This window comes from Sinocyclocheilus anshuiensis, unplaced genomic scaffold, assembly GCF_001515605.1.
Source record: "Sinocyclocheilus anshuiensis isolate Anshui unplaced genomic scaffold, SAMN03320099.WGS_v1.1 scaffold1620, whole genome shotgun sequence".
Classification (NCBI taxonomy): domain Eukaryota; kingdom Metazoa; phylum Chordata; class Actinopteri; order Cypriniformes; family Cyprinidae; genus Sinocyclocheilus; species Sinocyclocheilus anshuiensis.
The window spans coordinates 719,436-744,738 of NW_015558680.1; the positions used below are offsets into that span (position 1 = coordinate 719,436).

Genomic DNA, 25,303 nt, shown 5'->3' on the forward strand with positions numbered 1-25,303 from the left:
AACAAAATATATACAAATTAATACCTAAATAGGGACATAGTAGTATACTTAAAGTATGATGTAAAGTTCACTAAAAGAAAACTTAAGAGTCCACTTTCAGTATAAAACTACTAAACTAGTACTTTACTCAGCCTATACTTCAAAGTGTACTAAAAATACTACTACAAGTATTTAATTAGTAAACTATCAGTATACCTATAAGTTCACTTTTAAGTAGGCTAGCACAAGATTTTGCAACCCTTATTTAAATGTGGAAGTTAATTAATCCTCTAAATTATCGTTCAGCATGTGTACGGTAAACAGAAGTCAGTCCTGAAATGGCGTTAACTGACTATAGTTAGGCTACGTGATAACCATAGCAGTGTTTTGACTCTCACAGCTGTAAACGTAGATTACGGCTATTTAACCAGTTTACCCCAATTTCACCATAAAAACATTTAAAGTTGTTTTTGACCAAAATAACATCGGATAGAAATGTCGTCTGAACCACTGTCTAGGGGCGGCGTGTTTTGTTTTGTTTGTGTTCATAAGCCCCGATTGCTCGCTCCCTCTTGAGTGTAATGTATGGATTCCGAGATCACCGAGCTGAATCAATGAGACAGCGTTTGAATGCGTGAAAACACATACTTTGTAGTTTTCTTTTTTTTTTGGGGGACATGGTTTACTGCTTGTAAAATGTGAATCTTTTTCTTTAATTACCGAACAAACCGTTTGTGTACAAAGCTCCCAGTAGAGGCGTGATAAGTATTTAGCTACAGCCTACAAGGCCATTTACAAACTAATCTTCAAACTCACAAGATTGCAAGCAGGAAGTGCTCATGCACCTTTCCAATCCTTTTCTCAATTGAAACGAACCTGGGTTCTTATTTTTGCTCTAAGGTCCTTGTTAAGTTGTTATAAAAAATGGATAAATAATTTAGCCTAATCAAAAGGTCATAGTCATCATAACCTGCTGTCATTTGATTCATCGGATTATGCTTAATAAATTTACTGTATGTTAATTTGTCAGGAAGAGTCATATTGCTTGGTAGGTGTCTGCAGCTATAACTATTTTATTTCATATTTAATTTTTATTTAAAATAATTATTTATTAATGGAAAGTGGATTGCAGCCATGGAACTAGATGGATCATATAAATCTGGGAATATAGCTTGATATTAATATATTCCCCCGGAATCTTCATTTAATGTTGCTCATTATTATTGTGTTGGAAAAAATATTAGCATAATGATTAAATATTAGCAGAAAACAGATAATTGAATCACAGTGAAAGAGATTCAAGCTCATTAAAACAGTCTCGAAATAGTTTTGTTGTTTCATAACAAGTTGTCTCCTTTTCATATTTTATGTTCTGTTTTTATAATGATTGGTATAGCAAATCCCCTTTTTAAGCATCTTTATGAACAACTGTTTTGAATTATGGTGATAAAGTTTTCTTTTTTGGCACTTTATCTCTTACTCCTGCCTTTGCACCGAGAGTCACAACTAATCAAAGGCATTCATATGGAGAGCGCTGTTGGCCTCTGAAGCGTTCAAGCTGGATTTGGCCAGCCGTTCTCCCTCTGTTTTGGAAAGTGAAAATTCCTGAAGGCACTTCACTTCAGGTTTCTGGTGGGGATCTAAACATGCATGCAGAGACTTTGGTGAACGCTGTCTTAGGTGCTTTGCTTCTAATTTTGCTCTCTGCCGTTCAAGGAAGTTTACAGCAGTCGCTAAGATGAGTTTAGCTGTCTTGTTTTTCAATCAGTTTGACTTTTCCACTGTGCAGCCACGTTTTGCTGACAGACTGGATTTTTACAGACAGGAAAGTTTCTGTTGTGTAGTCACAGCTACAGAACTTGTCTAAGGCTTGTAGATTTCTATCTTAAGCTATTTACACTTCTTTATTTTTTCATTGCCAGCAATGTTTTATTTATTTTACTTAATGCCCCTTTAAGCCAGTTTTTACCTCACAGAACATACAGTACGGTATTTCCTTCAAATCAGAAACATATGCACCTTTTTGATCTCTTCCTATGGTTTTGGCTAAGGTCCCCAGTTGCGTGACTGTAATTTTGACAAATTACTTAAGTGGTTTATACAGGTGCACATTCACCTTAATGTGTACCACAATGCATGTTTATGTATGCTCTGGCTGCATTGCACATAATCAGAGACAGAGACTAGAATCAGACTGAATATGCTGTTGTGACTGACAGACTTGTTCCATGTAACTGCAACTTACGAAGCCCCTGAACAGTGTTTGCTTAAAAAAATATTTTTAAAAAGTGTACTTTATTACCCTGTAATGTGAGAAAGGCCAACTGCAGAGACGAGAAGCAGGAGAGGTATGTAAGAACGCTACCAAATGAAATATTTTTCACAGGGGAACTCGGGTGAGAAAATAATAAACAGTGGAATACAGTCCACCGTTTGTTTTCAGTAGGATTGTAATGAAATTCTTGTTCTTGACTTTTGACAGCATTTTCTTTTTAGAACTTTACCAGCATACACTGCAATATACTCTTTGATATTATATTATATTATATTATATTATATTATATTATATTATATGTCCTCAAATGTAAAGAAAATTGAAGATTAAAGTTATTTTTATTGCTTCCAAAATCAGATCTTCAAGCAGACACATTTGTATGGACAGTGTCTAGACATGCATTTGCTGTTCTCTGTGGGACTGAGTGCTAGCAGAATCATATCTTATGAGTCATGGCTCCATTTCCACCGAAGTGGTGATTTCCACATGACCTGCATTATAGAGTTTTTTTTTTTTTTTTGGCTTTAAATATTAGCTTGCAAGCATACAAGAAGATACAGACAGAAAATCTACCAAAATCTGATCCATCCTTCGAAACCAAACAAGACTTTTCCTCCAGAAAGCTAGATGGAGTCTGGTTGTCATTACTGGTAAAAGGAGGATTGCAAACCACCACCCACCCATCCACCATCTGGCATATGTTCACCTACAGGGGAAGAACAGAGGTTTGATGTGGAAGGCAAAGGTCACGGGGTGAATGAACACTCTTGTGTCTTGCAGGCAGGTGGGTGGAGAGTGTAAGATCTCCCCTGAATCATCACTGAGGCGCTGTCGGACCCCCGACGGTTTGATCTGTAGTGGAAGAGGTGAGTGTGAGTGCGGGATTTGCATATGCCAGGTCACGGAATTTGCCCCCATCAAATTGAAAAAGGTTAGAGAAAAACGTACTGCGCCATGGTACAACAGTAATACCCATTCTCTCAAGAAAAAAACTCGTAGTCTTGAGCGCAAATGGAGAAAAACTAACTTGGAAGTTTTTAGAATTGCGTGGAAAAACAGTATGTCCAGCTATAGACAGGCTCTAAAAGCTGCCAGGGCCGAGCATATCCACAAACTCATAGAAAATAACCAAAACAATCCTAGGTTTTTATTTAGCACAGTGGCTAGATTAACAAATAACCAGACGCCACCCGATCTAAATATTCCCTCACATGTATTGTTAAAAGCGCTATATAAATAAAGGTGACTTGACTTGACGGAACCCGGAACGTTCTATGGACCACGTTGTGAATGCCATGACTGGATCTGTCCGACATATGACGGGAAGACCTGTGGAGGTAAGAGCTGTCTCACACTCTCCCAGCACAGCTTTCTCACTTACTTGTGAATGTCATGTTTCAATATCAAGTGTCTTCTGCAACAAAAAGGCTTTGTAGACATGTGCAAGAAAAGACACAGCCAGCTTCAGTAAAGGCCTTTGATGTTCCATCCAATACGGTGTCATTAGCTACAAGGTCTCATTTGAATTTCACAGTGCCTCTATTCAGCCAAACATAGGCAGTTTCAAAGGAGCCTGTTTGGGTGCCATGTTGTTCTGTAGCAACCCTCTTTTTTTAATTTTGCAGACACTGCTTCAAAGGATCATTTTCACAGATACTTCCTTTACTGTGTTGAATGTTATTGCAGTCGTTTCCACTGGATGGTGAGTGTGTGCAAAATTTGGTGTGAGTCCAAAGAAATCCATTAGCAAAGACTCCTGAATAACCTGACTTCCAAACCCTTGACAAACAGCACCATGACCTGCCGATGGCTTTGAAACATTTTATAATAAGGACACAGTGGTGCTGCTAGTGTAAGATATTTACACTCCATAGAGAGCAACTGTGACCATACACTTTTCAAGCTGCCTTGGTTCTGAAAGTATTATTCTTTTTTATTTATTCTATTGACTTTATTAGAAGTTCTTCAATAAAGACTTCAAAGCCATGAACCTAAACAACAACTGACATATTTTTGCAACCATTTCTGTTTCTACCGTAAAAGTGCCTTCTCTGTTCAGGATTATGGGTAGTGTAGTTTTCTTTCTGTTGAAAAAGAATATTAAACAATTTTTTAAAGGAAGTTGAACTCACTTGGAATTCTGCAGAATCATATATGATCTGTGATTGGACTCTCTTGAGAAGTTTATACATTACAACTAAAAATAAATTTTTCCATGAAGAATATGAATGGGGTTTTTGCTTACTTTACTGCTGTTGCTCTCTATAGCTGTAACATGTCGATTTTCTGCACTGAGTTCTATACTCTTGAAAACAGCAATCCACCTAACAGACCTTGAACAAAAACACCCATCTATTTCCATACCACCTCCAGTTCTGATCTGTACGCATGAGATGCTGAGGACCACTAATGGAGATATGTGAAGCTGGAAAGAAAGATTTATTTGTGGAGGCAGGTTGCGAACCAGTGAAGAGCTTGTTAGCTTTGGATCATAGCTGATAATAGAGTTTCTCTCATGGTTACGTATTCTGAAAATGGAGGCCACATATGGACCAGCATTCTTTTTTTCTTGCCTAACATCAAGGCTGTACTGCACATCTGTGTCAAAATACCCTACATCTCATCCTTTAAATATAAAGCTGGTTTTCTTAGCTGGTTCATGCCAGTTTGGGATATTCTAGACATGTAAAAGGACTTTGATGTTGTGCCATTGTTCACATCCCTTCACTTCACTGTAATTGAAGTTTTAGAATAGCATCAGGTGGAATTTATATCACAAATACAGTGAGAAAGGCTGTGCTTTCTGTTTGTCTTCTGTTCAATCTTTTTGACCATTACACAAAAATAGCAGGATGTGCAAGCTGAGCAGCATTGTTTGTATATTGCTTTAAAACACTGTCTTGTCATTTCAGTCAGCATACAGGGCACATAAGGTCTTGTTTACGTGCTCCATATAGTAGTCCCTGACTATAAGCTGCATTTCTTTGCCTTCATTTTTAATCATTTAATTTCTCATTACAAGATCTGCATGATAAGTGGAGCATTTAATGAGAAATTTCGGTTCTGACTTAAGAAGAAAAACGTAAGTCTCTGGAGAGTTGCATTTGTTCAGGGAGACTCCATAAATCATTTTGCTTTGAAACACCTGTTTTTGTTCACTGACAAACAGATAGACATGACAGCATATCTTGACCCAGCAATAAGACTGCAAACTAGGACTTTAGGGTGCACAAAACTACACAATGTCTTTACCTGACAGCTGGTCACCAGCTGTGTGTTTGTTTGCATCTCTAGTGTTTCAATAGGCTACATGTGATTAACATATGTGAATATTTCTTTTTCATTTGTTGTCACCGAACAGCAAAAAAATCCAAATGTACAAGCACTTCCATGGGATTTTAATTGTTTGTACAGACTGGGGAAAATGGAGCACAATTTCATGGTTTTCTTTCCTTTTTATGTGACCTGGTTTTGCTTTTTTTGTTCTACTTTATGGGGACAGAGCTCAACGTGGCAGTTCCTTTCTACTTCCCTCACTCATTTTCCCTCTCCCAAAACAAGTTAATTGGTGTTTCAAGGAGCCACGTGAAAGATTTGGCACAGCACTGCCTTAACTTTTCCTCCTCTGTAGCTCTTTTCCATCTGTAGAAATTTTCTCAGCTACTTGGTGTGACCTTAATTTTTGGTCCTGTGGTGTGATGCATTGACCCTTTTATCAAGCAAGTGTTGCCATCTAGAGACCTTTCCTCTCCAATCTGAAACAAACTAAAATTAGGTATATGTGAAGAACAGATAGATATATGATCATTTATGTTCACAGAAAGTTATTTTATATACATCAATATACATCAATGGCTGTGATTTATGATACCCTTGAGATCTTTTGCTTTTTTTGATGTGCTTGAGTGAGCGTGTCAGAAGAGTGATATTCACTCAATATGTTTTCAGGTCCCAGTGGAACTCTGTCAAGAGCTTTTTCCTAAGTCTTTTTGTTGTTGGACTTCTGTTCTTCCCAAGAACATTCTGATGGGGAAATGGCTTATAGGAATATCATACAACCTTTCTTTTATCTTGATTGCCACGTATTTAAAATGCTGTCTTGCGCAAGATGCGAACACAATGGTCAAAGATGCATGTCTAGTGCTTGTTTACATAGAAAAACAATGGAAAAGTAGTGCAGTGCAATGGAAAAATGCATTCTGTGTGAACAGCCTCTAAATCCATAGAAGAACTATGGCAACTATTCCGAGATGCTTAGAATAACCTGTCTCAGGGTCGATCCCATACTGTCTCAATCTGGACCTCTTGTTTGTACACAAATATCACTTGATTATTACAATAATTGCTAAAGAAATGTTTGATATGATATGATATCTAAAACTGATATTTCCTACTGGCACACTAAAGCAAAAGATACAAATTACCTTCCTAACCTCTAATGTGCCAAATACATTTGCACACATGATGAGTAACCAATAGCACTTTTTAAAATGCTTAGGTGAAGTGTGATGATAGTTTGACAGCAGTGTTTATGGTTCTGGTGAACAAACATATGCATTCTAGCAAGCCTCTGTCACCATAGTTTGAGTACTAGCTCAGGCAGCAGGTCTGATCCATACTTCAAATTACATGGAAAAGGTCACATGCCTTCCAGGTCAATATACACTTGGAATACAATGGAACAGGAAATTGTGTCCGAACAGGGGACAACACTGTCATTTCACTGCAAATATGAATGATGATGCCAAAATGACACTTTAATTTCCTCTCTGGTATTTCATCCAATTAGTAACACACTATCAAATGTCAGGTGAGAGGAAATAGGGAAAAGATGAACATGACATGGGCCGGACATGAACACACATCTCCCATATGAGCGCTACAGCTCAAAAAGTTAGACCACAGGTCTGTCTGACAAGTATCATTAATCATAGATTGTCTATAAACTTATTACACTCAGTGACCCTCATTCTTTACATGATTTGGCCTGTCTTCATCGCTGCAGGTCTGCTGTAGGTATGCAGCATTATTAGCCAGGACAGATGTCTCCCTCACACTCAGCCCAGCCTAGCACATAATCATTTCACGCTCTGCAACGCAAAGCAGGAGAACAACAAGGGGAAATAATTACCTCACTGTCTTGTTTTATACAAAGCCGCTGTTTAACAGGCTGAGAGGAAAAAATGTCTTCAAGATCAAGCTAGCACATAAAGGCCCTGGTTTACTAAAGGTTTGTGTGGATAAAAACATGTGCAAACTTCATAGCATGCTGATTAACAAAGAGCCTGCTGGAGATTATGTCTTTTGTAATGCATAAAAAATCGTGTCAGTTTTTGTGGATGTTTGTCCCAATCCAGTGTTAAACCTGTTAGATTAATTTCACGGTGCAGCCCTGTTTTATTTATTTATTAATTTTTTTTCTTGTTTTGATATGATAAAATAGGCTGCATTTACAAAAAATATTCTTTAATTAAAATTGGTGTAGAAACCATTTTCACTCATAAATTGCTAATAAATTTCACAAATAATTACAAAGAAACAAGCAAGCAACACATTAGATTAAATGTTAAATTTTGAAGTAGAAAGACTAAAATAGTATTTTCTTGTAAAAAAAATACTCCAATAACTTTGCTAGTCTAAAAAAGTGGTGTGTTCAGGCGCATTGTTGGCACGTTGCTATTTTGAGGAACTGAAAATAGACTGAGCCATAGACCAATACCATGTCCAGATACCCACACTTGTGGTCTTTGCACTTGACCACTTGACTACTTATATGATGTATTTCCTGTATTTGGCCCAAGTGTTCAAGTGAGGATGAAGACCACAAGTGTGTGTACAACTGTTCATTACCTGATGGGACACACTTGTAGTGTTGTAAAAATGCAAGTGTTTACATAGCTTTATTTTAACTTTAATTTTAAATACTTTGCATTTTAAAATCAACTTCTAAATGTCTGTTCAGTAGTCCATATAACATGACAATTTTAATTTAGCTACTTTCAATTGAAAGCAGTTGGCAACACTGTCCCTAGATGACACAATTTAATTAAGTGATAAAAAGCAGTTACAAATGTTGTACAAAAATAAATATACTAATCTTTGCAGCAATAAAATGTGTAGCACTTTGTTTGACTACCAAAATTTAACTTGCATTGGAAAGGTTTCCGTGACCTCTCGCGAGATCTCGGCAAAAAGTCTCACGATTTATTTCCAGAACATGATGCATGATGGGATACACTAACCCTCGAATACCGCTCTGGAGTGGTATTCGAGATAGTGTGGGTTTAGTGTGCGTTATGCCGAGTTCACTGCACGATTTTAGCCCGATTTTTCACTCGCCGACACATTTTGCAAAATCGCCGACAAATGCCCGAAATCGGAGGCAAATCCGTGCTCGTTCACGCGAGTGAAAATCACAGTGTGAATTATCAAAGAACCGATCTGAGGGAATTGCTGATGCGTTGCCAACGCCCATGAAATATTTGGCATGCTAAATATCTGGAGCTGTCGGCGATTCACAATCACGCTGTGTGAAATGAGTTCTGACTGAAAAACACATTGGTGATGACCTACAGCCAATGAGAGACCAAGATACAGGGCAGCGGGAAGTTCGGGGAGTAGTTTGCGGACCAGTGTTGCCAAATCCTCGATTGCCGCCGGTTGTTTTTTATGACAGCAGGTTGAAGCGACCCCAATAACGTGATATTTAGGCCCTGGAATGTGAATTGTACCAGGAGAACCCTGGTACATTTCAGGCTAGTTTTGAGTATTAATTGGGCGGGTTTTGTAGTGAAAACCTGGCAACCCTGCACCAGACAGAGCTGTCGGCGATTCTTCCTATTGTAAAGTCATGCAGTGTGGTTAGCTATTATAATTTGGTAGAAAAACACAGTTTTTACGTTTTATTGGTGCGAGGATGAGTAGTGGTGATATTTATTTTGTACAACATTTGCAACTGCTTTTTATCACTTAATTAGAAGCACCACAAATTAAAATTGTCATGTTATAGGGACTACTGAACAGACATTTAGAAGTTGATTTTAAAATGCAAAGTATTTAAAATTAAAATTAAAATAAAGCTATGTAAACACTTGCATTTTTACAACACTACAAGTGTGTCCCATCAGGTAATGAAAAGTTCGACACACACTTGTGGTCTTCATCCTCACTTGAACACTTGGGCCAAATACAGGAAATACGTCATATAAGTAGTCAAGTGGTCAAGTGCAAAGACCACAAGTGTGGGTATTTGGACAAGGCTCTGGTCTAAAGATAATATTGTCTGGCGCAATATTTTTTCCTTGTTATTTAAAGAGCGCGTCAGTAATATGCGCCTGTATGTGGGTGCACAACGCGCGTACACTTTGCTTATTACACAGGGATGCGCAGCAGCACACAAACATTTTTAAAAATGAAAAATTACATTCCGCCATGTAAATAGCGAACCAGCCATGGCACAAGCTTTTAAAACTGGCTTTTAAAGGGGATGGGAGATGAGACTCTGATTGGTTTATTGCAGTTACGCCCAAAAAACACCCTTTACTCATTAAGAGAATATGGACAACCCGTTTAGACCATGCTCCCGGGCGCGCCGACCGTTTTCCCGTTGTTAAACTAGCAACAGTGGATTTCTGACACGCCCTGAGTGCACCTGCGCCGTGCGCTTTAGACCATGCGTTTAGATCGTTAAAATAGGGCCCAGTGTCTTTACTTTTGTGTACACTATTAATCGGAAACAAGCTATTATATACTCACAGTCCAATCATAGGTGTAATTGCTGTCTTTGACTCCCTGATTTTAATTTGATTTTAATTTGCATAGGTTAGTTGAGATCCTATCTAAGCTGAATTGAGTTAATATGAACAATTTTGCAATGATCATTGAAGTACCTTAATATTTTAGAAAAAGGAGCAAAAAGAATGCTGTTTCAAGGTTAAAAAAAAAATGCTAAATTTAAATATATCTACTGAAAAAAGTAAGTACATTCTTGAGCCGAAAATATTTGCATTCTGAAATGAGCTGGATGCTGCTCTGAGACAACATTGCCTGCGATTCTGAGACAATACTGTCTATTCTTGTTTCCCAAAACAAATTATTGTAATCAGAGTTTACGTCATGCATACTCTTGGTCACCCCATATTCCTATGTCAGTATTTAACATGGACAGCACTGTCTGCAATTGGAACAGCTATTAGAATCTGATGATTCATTAATCTGCTCGCCATCTACAATTTATCTGATGAGGACACACCGTCTATTAATACTGTTCACAGCTGTTTAGAGTGAGTCATACAGCTTAGGGTGGATATGGCAGTCTTGGCCCATCAGCTGGGAAGGGGTAAATTATGCCCCTGGTGGCACAGAAGCCGGGACACAGTGGACAGCAAGGACCAAAGTCTTCCTCCCACATATGGGTGGGTGGCAGTTAATATGTCAAAGTGATTGTGTCTGCATGTAGGATGGCATCAAATGACTTTCAAGAGAAACATGACTACGAAAGTTGAGAACATATTAAATGGAACTGAAAGAAGAAATGTGTTACTTCTTTTGCTTTGTTCTTGTTTTTATAATATTGACATTGCTGCCTTCTGTAGAACTGCTTATAGCTGAACTTGTTTAGAAACTGATGAACCTTACACTGTTATTGAACTGAACTAAAACAACACTGCATAGATATAGCTAGCTAAATAATGACAATATTGTCTTTTTTTTAGCTGCTTTACAGCAGAATCTGAATGGTCTCCATAATTGGGTTGATTCTGCTATTTTCTCATTTATTAAAGCTGCTTTGAAACGATCTGTTCATATAAAGTGCTATAGAAATAAAAATGATTTGACTTGACTTTAGAGTCATCTGTACTGTTAGTAATAATGATCAAATTCATTGTCAGTGCATACTTGTTTTTATATATTTTTATTTTATTGTATTTTTCTTTATTATTTTATTCATTAGCTATGTCATTCTCAAAATATGGTAAGAAAAATGTTAAATAGATTTCAAATATTCAAGAAACCCCATAAAAGTGCATATCAATTCCCTTTTTATTTTTTACTAATTTCCCCCAGTTTAAACAGTAGTTCTAGGCTTAAAAAGTGAGCAACAAAACAAAAAGGACATTTGTCCTTTTATTTAATGTCACTGGTGTCCTCAATGTTAAAAACTAGTCATTTGAAAATCCATTACAGGTCAAATATTGGTTCCTCTAAAAAGAAGTTCAGAGGAAGATACCCCCACCACATTGAAAACGTTATTCTGTAAAGTTCGGTAATGTCTGAAACTGTGCAGGAAGTTGTTGTCCTGCTGCTATGACAACCTGCCTGATGTAGTGATGAGAATGCCTTCTTAAAAGATCACATCATAGCCAAAGTCCAAAATAGCTGGGCTCGTATCTTAACATTTGCTATACCAATTTGCTTTTAATCTATATGGCACGAGATAGATGTATCCTCCATTTGGTATTAGTATAAATCTTGCCTTTCCCTCCAGATTGGCTATAAAACACTGAATGTTTGTGACAAGCAGCCAAGACTCTCTGGTAATGAGTACAGGAGCAGAACAAGGCTATTGTTAAGGACTGATGGATAGCACTTGAAGACGACATCAAATTTACATGATGGATTAGTGCAGGGAGTGATTGAAGATGACACTTCAGGATGTGGCTAAACGAGCTAAATTTACAATAATAACAGGATATATTTGTAGCATATTTTGTCTTCCATTTTTTGTTGTTTTTTGTGCACATCCATTTTCATCCATGGAGTCAAGAATAATGATAGGCAATCATAACAATATTCTGATATAGAAAAATAATCTCACTTTCGTACTGTTGCATGCATATTAATAAGAAGAAAGAGGAGAAGCCAGATGAGAAAGAGAGAGTGGTGGAAAATGAATGAAAAAGGTCCTTTAAATATTTGTAATAAATAGAATTGCTTGTATTTTCTTTGTAAGTGAGCTTTGTGGAAAAATCTACTCTACCTTATATTGTACTTACGTATATTGTCATTATTCACTATAGGCTACACACAATCGTCTATAGAAATAAGTGGTGGAGATGTGAAACTGCAGGACAGACTTTAATTACAAGGTATTAAATCCATTTCTGTCTGTCCAACAAGAGTTCCGGGGTGTGAGAAGCATTAAAGTGAATTTTACTGACCCTGTTGCACAGATCTGCAGAACTTCATGACTGAACCTAAGCCAGACACATTCAATTCTGTTCCTGGAGGGCCATGTCCCAGAGAGTTTAGTTCTGAGCCTAATTTAACACTTCAGAACCAACTAATTAAGGTCTTCAGGATTACTGTATTATTACATGCGGTGTGTTTGAATAGGGTTAGAACTAAACTTTGCGGGTCGTGGAATTGAGTACCCCTGACCTAAGCTTTGCTTTCCTTTTTTATTTGGTTTGATTTGGTTTGATCCAATAATGCACCTGCACAAAACATATTGGGTCATTCTTTTAAAACTTAGATTTTTTTTCATGGTTTTTAAGGGGATGTCAAGCAATCTGCCTCATTTGGCTAGCTTCTACGGTATGACACATGAATTTGCGCCAACATACTATAGAACACACAGTCGTTGACATCAGCAACAAAACATATGGGAAATGTTTTCTTCTCCCTTTTAACACTTGATTTAGCATAAGCCTATTCATTTTGCTTTGTTAACAATAAGCAATTTTGTGGCTAGTGCATCATTTAGCAAATGGGTTAACAAAGTGTCTTCACGGGCATTAATGCCTGAACCCGACCTGTTCGGGGATGACCCTGTGATCCGGTCTGACTGAGCATTTTTTCATTTTAATGAGTTCAAAATTTAAACAAGTGTAAAAATAAAATACTTTAACACTGATCAGTTAGCACACCTCTAGTGTATAGGGTTGTGCAATTGTATAATACCTGTGGTGTGGAAGAGAACCATAAGGAATCTTCAACACCTTTTAGCTGTGACAAGCAAACATGTGTGAAACACACACAACTCCCATCCTCCTCTCTGTCAGGGTTTCATAGGTAGGCATGCACACATGGAGAGTGGTAATGTCTTTCACATCACCCTGGCCTTCACCCCTCTCCAAACACCTTACAAATGTGTTACTAATCACAATATTGATCTCATAGTATGCTCCTCCAACACAATATCATTTGTTATCAACCCATTTACTTTAACAGTGTGGGTCTGTATCATGACCGCTTGTTACTCAAAACAATCAATAACTGTATTCTGTATGTGTGTCCAATGCAGATCATGGGATATGCAAATGTGGAAAGTGTTTCTGTGATGGAAACTGGTTTGGGGAATCCTGTCAGTACCAGGAGGAATGTTCACTCTCCAGCAAAACCAGTAAAGACCTCTGTCGCAATGCCCAGGGTGTAGTTTGCTCCAATGCAGGCAAGATGTATGATATTTGGTATTGCATGGGGACCTATAAATAATAGAACTAAAGGTCAAGATATGTGGCATGCAGTTGTCCAAACATTCTTTCTTGGGTGGTCTAGAAAATAACAGCCTGCTTGTATTTCACACCTTGCCCCAAACCCTGTACTTAACCCTTACACCGACCTGAACATTAGCTTTAGGTGATGTGTCTGTATGTTTTAGCAGGGGGCCCAACTGGTTGCAGATATGCCTGCTATGTGTCACCATGCCATTAGTACATGTGTGAACATGAAAGTGCTGTGTATCAGGATTGGGCAAAATCCAGAATTTAAGAAACAGCTTGTTTTAGGAATCGATTTATTCACACTTCCATTTAAATCGCAATGACAAGAAGGGGATCTACTGAATTGAAATTAAAAACTTAATATAAATTGTATCAATTAACTGTTAATTTTAGGTTCACTTATTCCTATATATGTAGATTTTTTTCTCAAATTATTATTATTATTATATTGAGAAAATTACAGTGTTCTACCACGGTCCATTATAATATTTAATGAAATGTGTATATTAAATTTAATTGTAATTTAAATGAATATATTTAATTTAATTTAAATTGATACCTACATTTCTGTAGGTGAAATCATTTAATAATTATGAGGGGAAAAATGTTTTTTTTTATGATGACATGTATATACAATTCATAACGAAATATACAATTACACTTACAACAAATTCTTAGAATCGTATTCTGCTATCTGCATCCAGTTTGCTGGCTCATATCAAATTCAGGAATTCTCAGTTCATTCTCTGATCAATTCTATATGGCATGCAATTCTATATAGCCTTGAGTCTGGAGTGTTTGTGTGAGCCTGTGTGTGTCTTCATATGTAGAAGTATGCTGCTGTGTGGTGCTGTGGAGCAGTGTGACAGCAAGAGATCTGTGGGTTTTGACATTGATGTGTCTGGCCGACAGGCACCTGTCACTGCGGCAGCTGCATGTGCCATAATCCCGATGGGAAGGGCCTAATCAGTGGACGCTACTGCGAGTGTGACGACAGCGAGTGTTTGGATGAAGACTCTGGAGACGTGTGTGGAGGTATGATCACAGGGTGACCAGTGCTTCTAGACTGATCTAGTGACCCAAAATGTTTTTGGACACATTTGTATGAATTTTACTATATGTCTAAACGCTACTGCATTTGATAACAAAATATAAAAACCATGGCATCTGCTTTGTTTTATTTGCTCATCTTTGATAAAACACTCAATATTGTAGCTGTAGCAATGGAAGCTACACGCTTTTTAGATAGAGGCATTAGGAACATGCAAGCACATTAGATACCCAGCATGTAAAATATAGTATTTATAAAAATCTGATAGATTTTTTGTGTGGTCTGAGCTAAACGATTAAAAGATATCACACCACTGTTGTCAGATTTTGTTAAAGGTGTCATGACATGAGAAATCTTTTGACTTATGAGAGATCTTTGTACCATTAAAACATCCTTCAAGTTTCATAGCTTAAAACATCCTCCTCATTATAAACAAAGCATTTATTTAATCAAGCTCCAAAATGGCTCATTTGGATATTGTGGGATTTGTTATGTCACGGGCAAATACATTTGCATATGATGGCCTCCAGAGCAAGACATCGACGAATAGTTATACATCATCTCACTGGTGTTCAGTCGTGTTCAGGGATAGTTAAAGGGGAAAGAAAACAAACAAAAAAAGACTTTATTCAACAATTTCTTCTCTTCCATGTTAGTCTTCGATGCGTGCTCACGAGAGTACCACGGCCCATGACTCGTTATTTTTGTTTTCTTTGTGCACAAAAAGTACTCTTGTAGCTTCATAAAATTAAGGTTGAACCACTGATGTCACATGGACTATTTTACCGATGTCCTTACTACACTTTCTAAGCCTTGAATGTGGTAGTTCCGTTGTTGTCTGTGCAGGGTCAGAAAGCTCTCGGATTTCATTAAAAATATCTTATTTTGTGTTCCGAAGATTAACAAAGGTCTTATGGGTTTGGAACGACATGAGGGTGAGTAATTAAGAACAGAATTTTCATTTTTTGGGTGAACTATCACTTTAACGCCTGATACTTGCCTACACCGGGTGCAAGCATCACGTTAAAAGCAAATAGAAACCATTATAATCACTGACGCTGTTTACAGTGAATACAGTACACAAATGCCTGTTCAACCTGTGACATAGTCTATGTGCTTGAGTCTGCTGACGACAGGACAAATGGAAAAGTGCTTTGACGCGTCGGGTTTAATAAAGTTAATTTAAAATTGTATTAGATTTCTTTGAAAACAAGTCTTACCTTACCACCTTGTGTAATTTTCATTTATCTTATGCAAGTAAAAATATATAAGATAAAAATGAAAGCCATTTTTTAATGCTGTATATCCATTTTACAAAAGCATATGGTTTTCAATAGCATGATTATATGTAAAATACACCCTTTAAAATTATTGACATCCTCATTCACTTAATGCCATTGCCATACCTGCACGTTGTCAACGATAATGATGATGAGATATTAAAAGAAAAATCTCAAAACTCTGAAATTGAATTTCTCTCTTCTCTCTCCCTGTGTTCGTGGTTGTAGGCCATGGAAAGTGTTACTGTGGAAACTGTTACTGCTCGGCTGGTTGGCATGGAGATAAATGTGAATTCCAGTGTGACATCAGCCCATGGGAGAGTAAGCGGAGATGCACATCTCCAGATGGCAAGGTCTGCAGCAACAGAGGTCTGTCTTTGTGCAAGCATTTACCTTACTCTGACATAACCAATATTTCCTATCACCTTATAACTTTAACTAATAGATTCACTTAGGTTATCCTTAATGCTACTGCAGGGGCATCTAAATCAAATTAGAATTTTATTTGAGGGGTTTTCCACAGAGTATCTGTACTGAAATAAGTCTAATTGTCCCATATCAGCTGTATACAACATAAGTAATTTCACCTGACAAGCACAAATGAGAGTGGAACAATGCATTCTCCATTAAGATACATCAGGCTGCCAAAAAAGCTTGGCTCTCATATTGCCGGTGAACCTCCAGGGAGCTTCTCTGAAATTGATTACAGCAAAAGGGTGAAGTGGTATACAGCATAAACTCAACCTCCATCTGAACCACTGTCTGTGGTTAAGTAATCTACCCGCAAACTGTGTCCACTCATCAGAAGCAACCCTGCTGCTTTTCTGCATCAAAAGGTTTCTAAAAACAACAGCATTTTACCAGTAGTTACACTTTCCAATAGAGTATGCAATCCCTCATGGCCTTCCTTAGGCATACTTATCCATGCATTTGACAACGTATGCATTTTTATCATCCTGTTTTCTGTTTGAGAGGAAAGCCCTCTGTCTCTAACAGGAATTAAATTCCCATTGCTCTAGAGCAGTGCACTTGCTAGTTCCAGTGCACATGGTGAAAGATATCCATTATTTTGGGCTCTTTTAAGCAATCCAGCCTCATTTTCTGTATTTTATATTCAGTTTATACCCTTCAATTATACGTTCTGCCCTGTGAATGGCAGGTCTCAGTGGATCGCTGATATTGTGTGAAATGACAGCCTCTTTTAGTCAGTCAACCTCTCAGTCCATGAAATAGCTTGCCCTTCACTTTGAAATACAACCATGCAAAGTTATGCATTTAATAACCTTTTGGAGAAAAAAAGCATAAATAAAGCAAAAATGCTTGGGTTTTAAAACAACTAATGAAAGTTACTTTTAAAACTAGACCAGAATTTAGGACCACATGTGCAAAACTCTTACTGGCAGAGTCTATTAAACGTTATTCTGACACATGTGGGATGCCAAAGGGAGGCTTAAAAAAGGGGACAAATGGCAGATGCAGACAGGCCAGTAAGTAAAGAGTTGTTACATTTACAATTAATGTCTGTAAAGAAAGCTAAGCTATTCTCAGTCTGGTCAAGGTGTTGAGACGCTATCCCAGGCTGAAATTTAAGAGGTAGACACAGAAAGGACATACAGTATTGGATGTAAAGCTGAAGTTCATTAGCAAAGCAGTGTTATAAGGAAAAAATGTGATTGATAATGGAGACAAGTGGCGTAGTTGATTTTAAAAAATATATATACAGAATAGTATAGAATATTTTATATAAATAATGTATTTAACAGTGTTTTTAATTATTATTATTATTAATTAATTTTGTACAGGTTAACTTTAAGTGAATGTTAGATAATGGCAACGTTTCAGTGTAAAATATAAATAGAAGAAATGAGTATGCATTGAATATCTTAATATACACTGCTGTTCAAAAGTTTGGATTTGGTAAGATTTTTTTTTAATGTTTTTGAAATAAGCCTCTTATGCCAAGGCTGCACTTTTTTTATTTAAAAATACAGTATATACTAATATTGTAGTAACATCCTAAAATACAGTAATATTGTAAAATATTAATAAAATATAAATGTTTGCTGTCACTTTTGATCAATTGAATGTATCCTTGCTCAATAAAAGTATTTATTTTTTTTTAAAAGAAAAAATCTTACTGAACCCAAACTTTTGAACATTAATGTATATCCACCCTAGTGAAAAATAAATATAGAAAAATGTATTTGAAATACAATTATTTCATGCTAAGTATACTAAAAATATATTTACATATTTATGTACTTAATATTAATAAAAAAATACCCTGCAATTGTACTTTTAGTATACTAAATTGGTATACTTAAAATCTGTTAAACTGTAACAACTCATTTTGTGCTTAATGCACTTTGATTGTGCGGAAGTAGTCCTAAAGTCCAACTAAAGATATACTGAACATTTGCTTATGCTAAAGTGGAACTTGCAAGTATACTTTAGGTACACTTTAAATATCTTGCATTTAAAGACCGATATTATTCAAAGATCATACAATACTCATCAATAGTGACATTAAAACACATTTTAGGCTTAATATTAAGAAATGTGCATTGTGCACAAATAGTACTCCAATTAAAGTTTAAATATAAATTTTATAACATTAGTCTCAAACAATATGTCAGTAAATATGTTAATAGATTTGATATACTTAGTATGAAATAAATGTATTTTAAATATATTACTTTTTTACTAGGGCAATATTGACCAATACAAATTTAAACTAATATTGGCTGATAACTGATATTGTGGATCTCTAATTTTAGAGTTAGAGATGGTTCTGTAATGATTATATAACTAGAATTTGTGAGACACACTTGGGCTTCCATTAATCGTTTCTTCCTTCCCTCAATGAACTCCCACTGAGTCTTAGCCAAGTGTAAGCAAGTTACTGAAGAGTGGGCTACTACATGTATCACTGTATTTGCTTTTCTTTGTTTTACACCAAGCAACAATGTACTCTTACATGCATGACTCTAATAATACAGCTCATGCCATTTATTTAAGCATTCACAGAAGGTTGCATAATGCAAATCAAGTGCAATGTAAGGTCTATATTCACGAGAGGACAGATCTTTGACAGGCCTGCAAATGGTGGCGGCTACAGTGGTCTAGCCCCCTGCTCACAGGACGCCAGCTGGCTCGCTTCCCAGTGTGCTTTCACCGCACAGATAAGAGAAAACAGGATTTCCAGTTGTGCTGCAACTGGTCTGGCTCGGATTCATCAGAGTGGATGTGTTTCCCGCAGCCATGACTGTCGCCCCAGCAATAAATTAGCTGGAACTTAGAGTAAGCATCCTCATCAATCCTTGCCATGCATGGCCCCTTATTGTCAGCTGGGCTCTGGAGGATTTGGCCCCCAGGAGAAATTTGGCTTTCCTTTTCAGCATCATTACAATTATAGTGCTGTGCAGCTAACTGTTTCAGTCAGCCCTAATCCTCCTAACACAGGCATAACAATTTGAACCCATATTCCAACGATCAGAAAATGGCCTTACCTGGCACAGACCACAGAAAACATAGTCTGTCCTAAATGTAATTCATTAATATACATTTTTAAAAAAGCATTTCTTTTGAAAATATTCAGAAATGAACTAAGAACACCAGTTCCTGAATTTGAACAAAGTTTGGGGTCAGTTTTAAAGAAATGAGTACTACAATTTAGCAATCAGTAAGAATGCCTTAAATTGATCAAAAATGACAGTGAATTATAATGTTACAAAATATTTCCATCTCAAATATCTCAAATAAATACTGTTTTTTTTCATCAAAGAATCCTGAAAAATAATGTGTCACCGTTTCCACAAAAATATTAAAGGGTCATATGATGCTATTTTAAAGATCATTATTTGAAATTCAGCTTTGCCATCACAGGAATAAATTAAATTTTAAGGTATAATAAAAAAAAAAAAAACATTTTAAATTGTAATAATATTACACAATATTACTGTTTTTACTGTATTTTTGATCAAATAAATGCAGCCTTGGTGAACTTATTTTAAAAACATAATAAAAACTTACCAAGGTATTCAATACAGTAAGTATAATTTTTAATAAGCAATGCTGGCTTGAGAAAGGCTTGTTTGAACGTTTTTTAAAATGTTAAAAAAAAGTGTAATGAAATATTCCAAGCAGATATTGATGTTATGAATGAATAAACACCACAATTGGCCTCTTTTATTAAATAACGTTGTGCCCTTTGTTATATTTTTTATATTAACTTTAGTCTTACTTTACTCCTATAAAGTCTTATATAAACAGGACAATTTGAGAGTCGCACCTGTTAATATGATTGTGAATCCCAAACGTAAATATAGTCTAGTTTGACTCTCAGAGGAGGTTTACCATACTTTCACCCTGTCTTTGTAGGCACATGTGTATGTGGCGAGTGCACTTGCTATGATGTGGATCCCTCAGGAGACTGGGGTGACATCCATGGAGAGACCTGCGAGTGTGACGAGAGAAGCTGCCATGCCATGTACGACAGATACTCGGATGACTTCTGTTCAGGTGAAGCACAAACTGTTCTGTCAAACATCTTATTCTTATTATCATTTTATGTTGTATTTATATAATCTGTATCCCACTTGTCACTCTGGCAGTGTTTTTCTCAGTTTGAAATGGTCAGTTTTGTCTTCATCAAACCCCCTCAAAAGGAAATGGTTCACATTCCAAAATCCAGCAGTAAAAATACTGACAGTTGCTGAAAAACAAGGCAGGGTGGAACTGTTCGATATCCGTTCACGCCACCTCTTCAAGATCTTGCATAAACACAGGACACGTGGATTATCCTGAGCTGAAGTACAACAGATGTGGTTCAGAAACATTTCAACATCTGTTTCTAATGCTGAGGAATAACTCTGCGGCCAATCTTATGTTCGCCTCAGAGGACCGGGCTGACTATACTTTTTTTTACATTCATGGTCAGCCAGACCTGTGAGTGGTGCCCTTTAACTTCAAATCCATAAACCGACTCACATACACCACCAATGTATAATCTTTTTCTGTATCTAGGGCAGCTTCAGGCAGAGCTTCGGTCGACCGTTCATCCATTAAAGAACTCTAAATCCTGCTATGTGCCTGTTTGAAGGTCACGGCCAGTGTAACTGTGGCAGGTGTGACTGCAAGGAAGGTTGGGCTGGAAAGGAATGCGATCATCCTCTCTCCTGTTCGCTGTCTATGGAAGCCGGTCAGAAGAAGTGTCGGGGAACCTCCAGCCTGCTCTGCTTTGGCAGAGGTAATTAAGTGTCTATTCATCTGTGCCAGAGTGGGTTCCAACAGCAGCGTTTCACAGATCCGAGGTGTTACGTGTCTGGGTTGCATGGTAGGCCAGAGGACTCTTAAAGGTGAAGTGTGTAATTTTCCACTCTCCCGATTAGTTGCTTCATCATGGCGTGATGCAAAGCTTTAGCGGAAATAATAATGCTAAAATTAACAAAACTGTCATTTGTGACCATGGACCACAAAACCAGTCATTAGGGTCAATTTTTCGAAATTGAGATTTATACATCATCTGAAAGCTGGATAAATAAGCTTTCCATTTATGTATGGTTTGTTATGACAGGACAATATTTGGCAGAGATACAACTATTTGAAAATCTGGAATCTGAGGGTGCAAAAAAATCAAAATATTGAGAAAATCTCCTTTAAAGTTGTCCAAATGAAGTTCTTAGCAATGCATATTACTAATCAAAAATTACGTTTTAATATATTTACAGTAGGAAATTTACAAAATATCCTCATGGAACATGATCTTTACTTAATATCCGAATGATTTTTGGCATAAAAGAAAAATCAATAATTTTGACCCATACAATGTATTTTTGGCTATTGCTACAAATATACCGCAGAGCCTTAAGACTGGTTTTGTGGTCCAGGGTCACATTTAGCATGTCAATCTTAATAGAATGGTTTGAATGAAACACATGTTGGTACATAAATTATATTGTGGCAGTATATGTCATTCTTTGAGCCTATAGATTAATTCGAAATAGTGTTTCAGCAACAATTATAAGAGCCCAAACATGTCTCTGTGGTAGTTTACTGCTAAACTCGGAACCAACACAAATACTCCAAACAGATGCAGGATGATGTCTGAATACACAAGACAAACATTGGATTTTGATAGAGCTGTGTGAATCATTGATTTCTTCTTCTTTGGATGGATTGTTTGTTTGATTCAGATTATTGATTTGCAAAAACTACTATGATAAACCACAGTTTATTTCTGTTTCTACTTGTTTTATTGCTATCTCTACTTGATCTGACCCTTAAAATGTCTTTTTTTTCCAGCATTCAGTTATATTAAATATATACATTTTTGACAAGCTAATTTAGACGTTACCACATACAATTGTTAGGTTACCTGGCAAAACTTTTTTACATACTGTCCACCAACATGCAGTAGTTACAGTAATCGTTACTGCAATAAAACTTCGCATTTGTGGGTTGTAGATTCTGATAGAAAGATTCTGGCACAGCTGAAGATCATATATAAATGTAATATGGTTTTATAGTAGTAACATGAATTGTAGTAAGAGTGGCATTTGGCAACCTAACAATTCAAACACATTTATTATTAATATTTTAAAAACAAATCGCCATAATCATCTGAATTACAGTCTCATATGAATGCGTGGTACTTTTTGTAAGAGCAATTATGAACGTTTGCTTCAGGTAGGGGTGCTGGCCTGTCTCTGCATGAGTCTTGTTAAAAAGAAAAAATATCACAGTAGATGAATCAGAACTAGTGCAATTGTTCCAAAACAATACTATTTCCATAGTTCCCTGCTGCAAAAGAAAAGTGAAGAGTGATAATAATAGTATTGTTTCACTGAGTGAGGTGATAATTTAACTTTAATGGAGCCTGTGTTCTGTGCACTTGTTTTTTAAAGGACTTCCACCCCCGTGCTCTCTTATACTCTAGCGACGTAGAGCAGCTAATATAACTTGTCTCATTTTAAAAGTCAAAAATTAAATGACATTTGCTGTAATGGCTGAGTTGAAAAAGTGTAGCCTACACATAATTCAATTCAAAATCAGTTTTACAATGCTACATTAAATACTAAATGCTAGGCCATGTTTGTTGTATACAGTGTCAGTAATGATTAGATCCAATGTACCTAAGAAACACACGTGAACATGCAGGCTGGAAGAATCAGGTACATAGCAGCATTTGTGTTTTATCCCTCAAGTCTTTAGCTCGGCACGTTTCTTCTATAGCACCTGAAATAACACTGAAACTGGCAGCAAGTCTTGTGTTGAAACTTATAAACAAATGTGAACCAGATGCATCAGAACCATGTGTATAAAAAAGCTAAATCTGCATAGGGATTTCTGGCTTGGATCTTGGCACTGTGAAAACCGTTTGTTCTGGTCTTTTTTTGAGGAACATAGAGAGTAGGATGTGAGTTCTGTACCTCTAATAAAAAAAGAAATTATTAAACTGTAATAAAGTCACTAAAATTAATTATTAGCTTTAATTCCTTCAGCTGTACCTTTAAAGCGTCTAAAATCTGCTTCAACCAAATGGTGGGTTAAATTGTGTCCAAGCTCAATAATTAATTGGCAGGAAATAAAAAATATAAAAATGAAAAAATTCCTGGAGGGAAGCCAGTTTATTTAATTTATTGCAGCACTGACTGACTGAAGTGTAGTACAATTTTATGACAAGGTGTACAACCATGTATTCTCATTAAATAGTCCATTGTTTATTAATGTATATATAAATTTAGGATTGGTTTAATGATTAATAATCAAGTATCACTATATTATACATAAAAATAAAGTTACTCTTCATATTATATTATAGTAGATATTTTACCAGGGCTTGTTTCTTTTTTCTTTCTTAAAAGTATTAAATGGATTTAGATTTTTCCTGTCTAATGTTTTTCACATCACAGCTCAGGATAGTTGCTAGTCAAGAACTTGGGACTGTGCCATCAGCCAATCAGCATGACATCATTTTCCTGCAGCTCCAGGATCATTAGTTACACGGTATTTACAGCTCAGGTGATTGGCTCAAAAATATCAAAATTTGTGCTTTCAGAGGGTCCTGTGCCAGCCAAGCAACTGCCATTGAGATGAATGGGAGTGCTAACGGATAGCTTTCTCTAGTTATTATAGACCTCCTTGTGTGTATCTACTAGATCTTAAATCTTTTCCTGAATTCCAGTTTGAATGGAACCCTGTGGCTTTACAGTTCAACATCAATAATCCATAGATTCACTGTCCCTCCATACTGTGAGCATGTGCTATGAGACGTGGCCAGCAAATGATGATTTATACATCTGTTTACAAAGAATTTCACCCATGATTGGAGCTATAGGTCTGCTCGCTGCATCCATTATCCTGACAGCAGGTAATTATCCAGGTTTCCTCCATTCTGAATTTCACTCCCATAATTAAGAATTATTAGGACTGAGTTGACAGTCCAACCTGGCTGAATCAAACCAACATTTACACAGTTCCACGGAGAAGCCCCATATGAGGGATTCCCATGCCACATGGCAGTTGCTTGAGATTCATGAAGCATCTGACTAAAATGAGATATCTTGATTTTGTGTGTGCTAGCCTCGCATCTTTTACTTATGTGCCCATTTTTCCTAGATAAGAAGGGTCATCATTGTGACTCGTAAAAACTCGTAGCAAATGGACAGAGAGAAGAAAGCAGAATTCAGTAAAAGAGCTTGTAAATGGTTTCGAGTGGAAACAAAGAGCCAGCTGAAATGGCGAAAAGTGAAAATCTGGAAGATTTTAAATTCTCTTAAGCCTGGAATATCCTCCAGGAAACATCTGTTCTGAGAGGGTTTCTGCTGAGGCTGGAAAAGCAGTTTTGGTAACACTTTCTATGAAGCCCGTATTTATAGTACATTATAAGGGTATTCTTAAGGCATTATAATGAATGCATAATGCATTATAAAAAACGTATAATATGTTATATCAACTCATGAATAATCATAACAACAGTTATAATACATCATAATACTTACGTATTTGTGGTTATAAGTTTAAGAGTATGATTATTTATAACACACAACGAACACCATATTAAATCTACTTCATTTACAGTATAATGGACTGTATCATATCTTGACATTGTTTATTAAGATCCGCACAGTATCTTACTACAGCTTGTGAGTGGTTAGATGTTGAGTGTTATCTGAGTGTTTCCTGTGGAGCTAATGTTAATTAATTGATGTGAGCTTTTTACTCCAACTGAAAAAAATGCAATGTTTTATATGGTTACATTTTATTTTGATGG

General features: G+C 36.6%; 1 protein-coding gene across 1 annotated transcript in view; it reads left to right on the forward strand.

The window, feature by feature from the left end:
- Positions 1 to 3,506: 3,506 nt before the first annotated feature.
- The window catches only part of LOC107681304 (integrin beta-like protein 1), a gene marked incomplete at its 5' end in the record, with an annotated part of 37,086 nt that continues 15,289 nt past the window's right edge, over positions 3,507 to 25,303 (forward strand). The window contains 6 exons of the mRNA XM_016477579.1: positions 3,507 to 3,591; positions 13,500 to 13,646; positions 14,611 to 14,733; positions 16,258 to 16,398; positions 20,410 to 20,550; positions 21,131 to 21,277. Coding sequence (XP_016333065.1) covers positions 3,507 to 3,591; positions 13,500 to 13,646; positions 14,611 to 14,733; positions 16,258 to 16,398; positions 20,410 to 20,550; positions 21,131 to 21,277 — 784 coding nt within the window. The remainder of the gene's footprint in view (positions 3,592 to 13,499; positions 13,647 to 14,610; positions 14,734 to 16,257; positions 16,399 to 20,409; positions 20,551 to 21,130; positions 21,278 to 25,303) is intronic.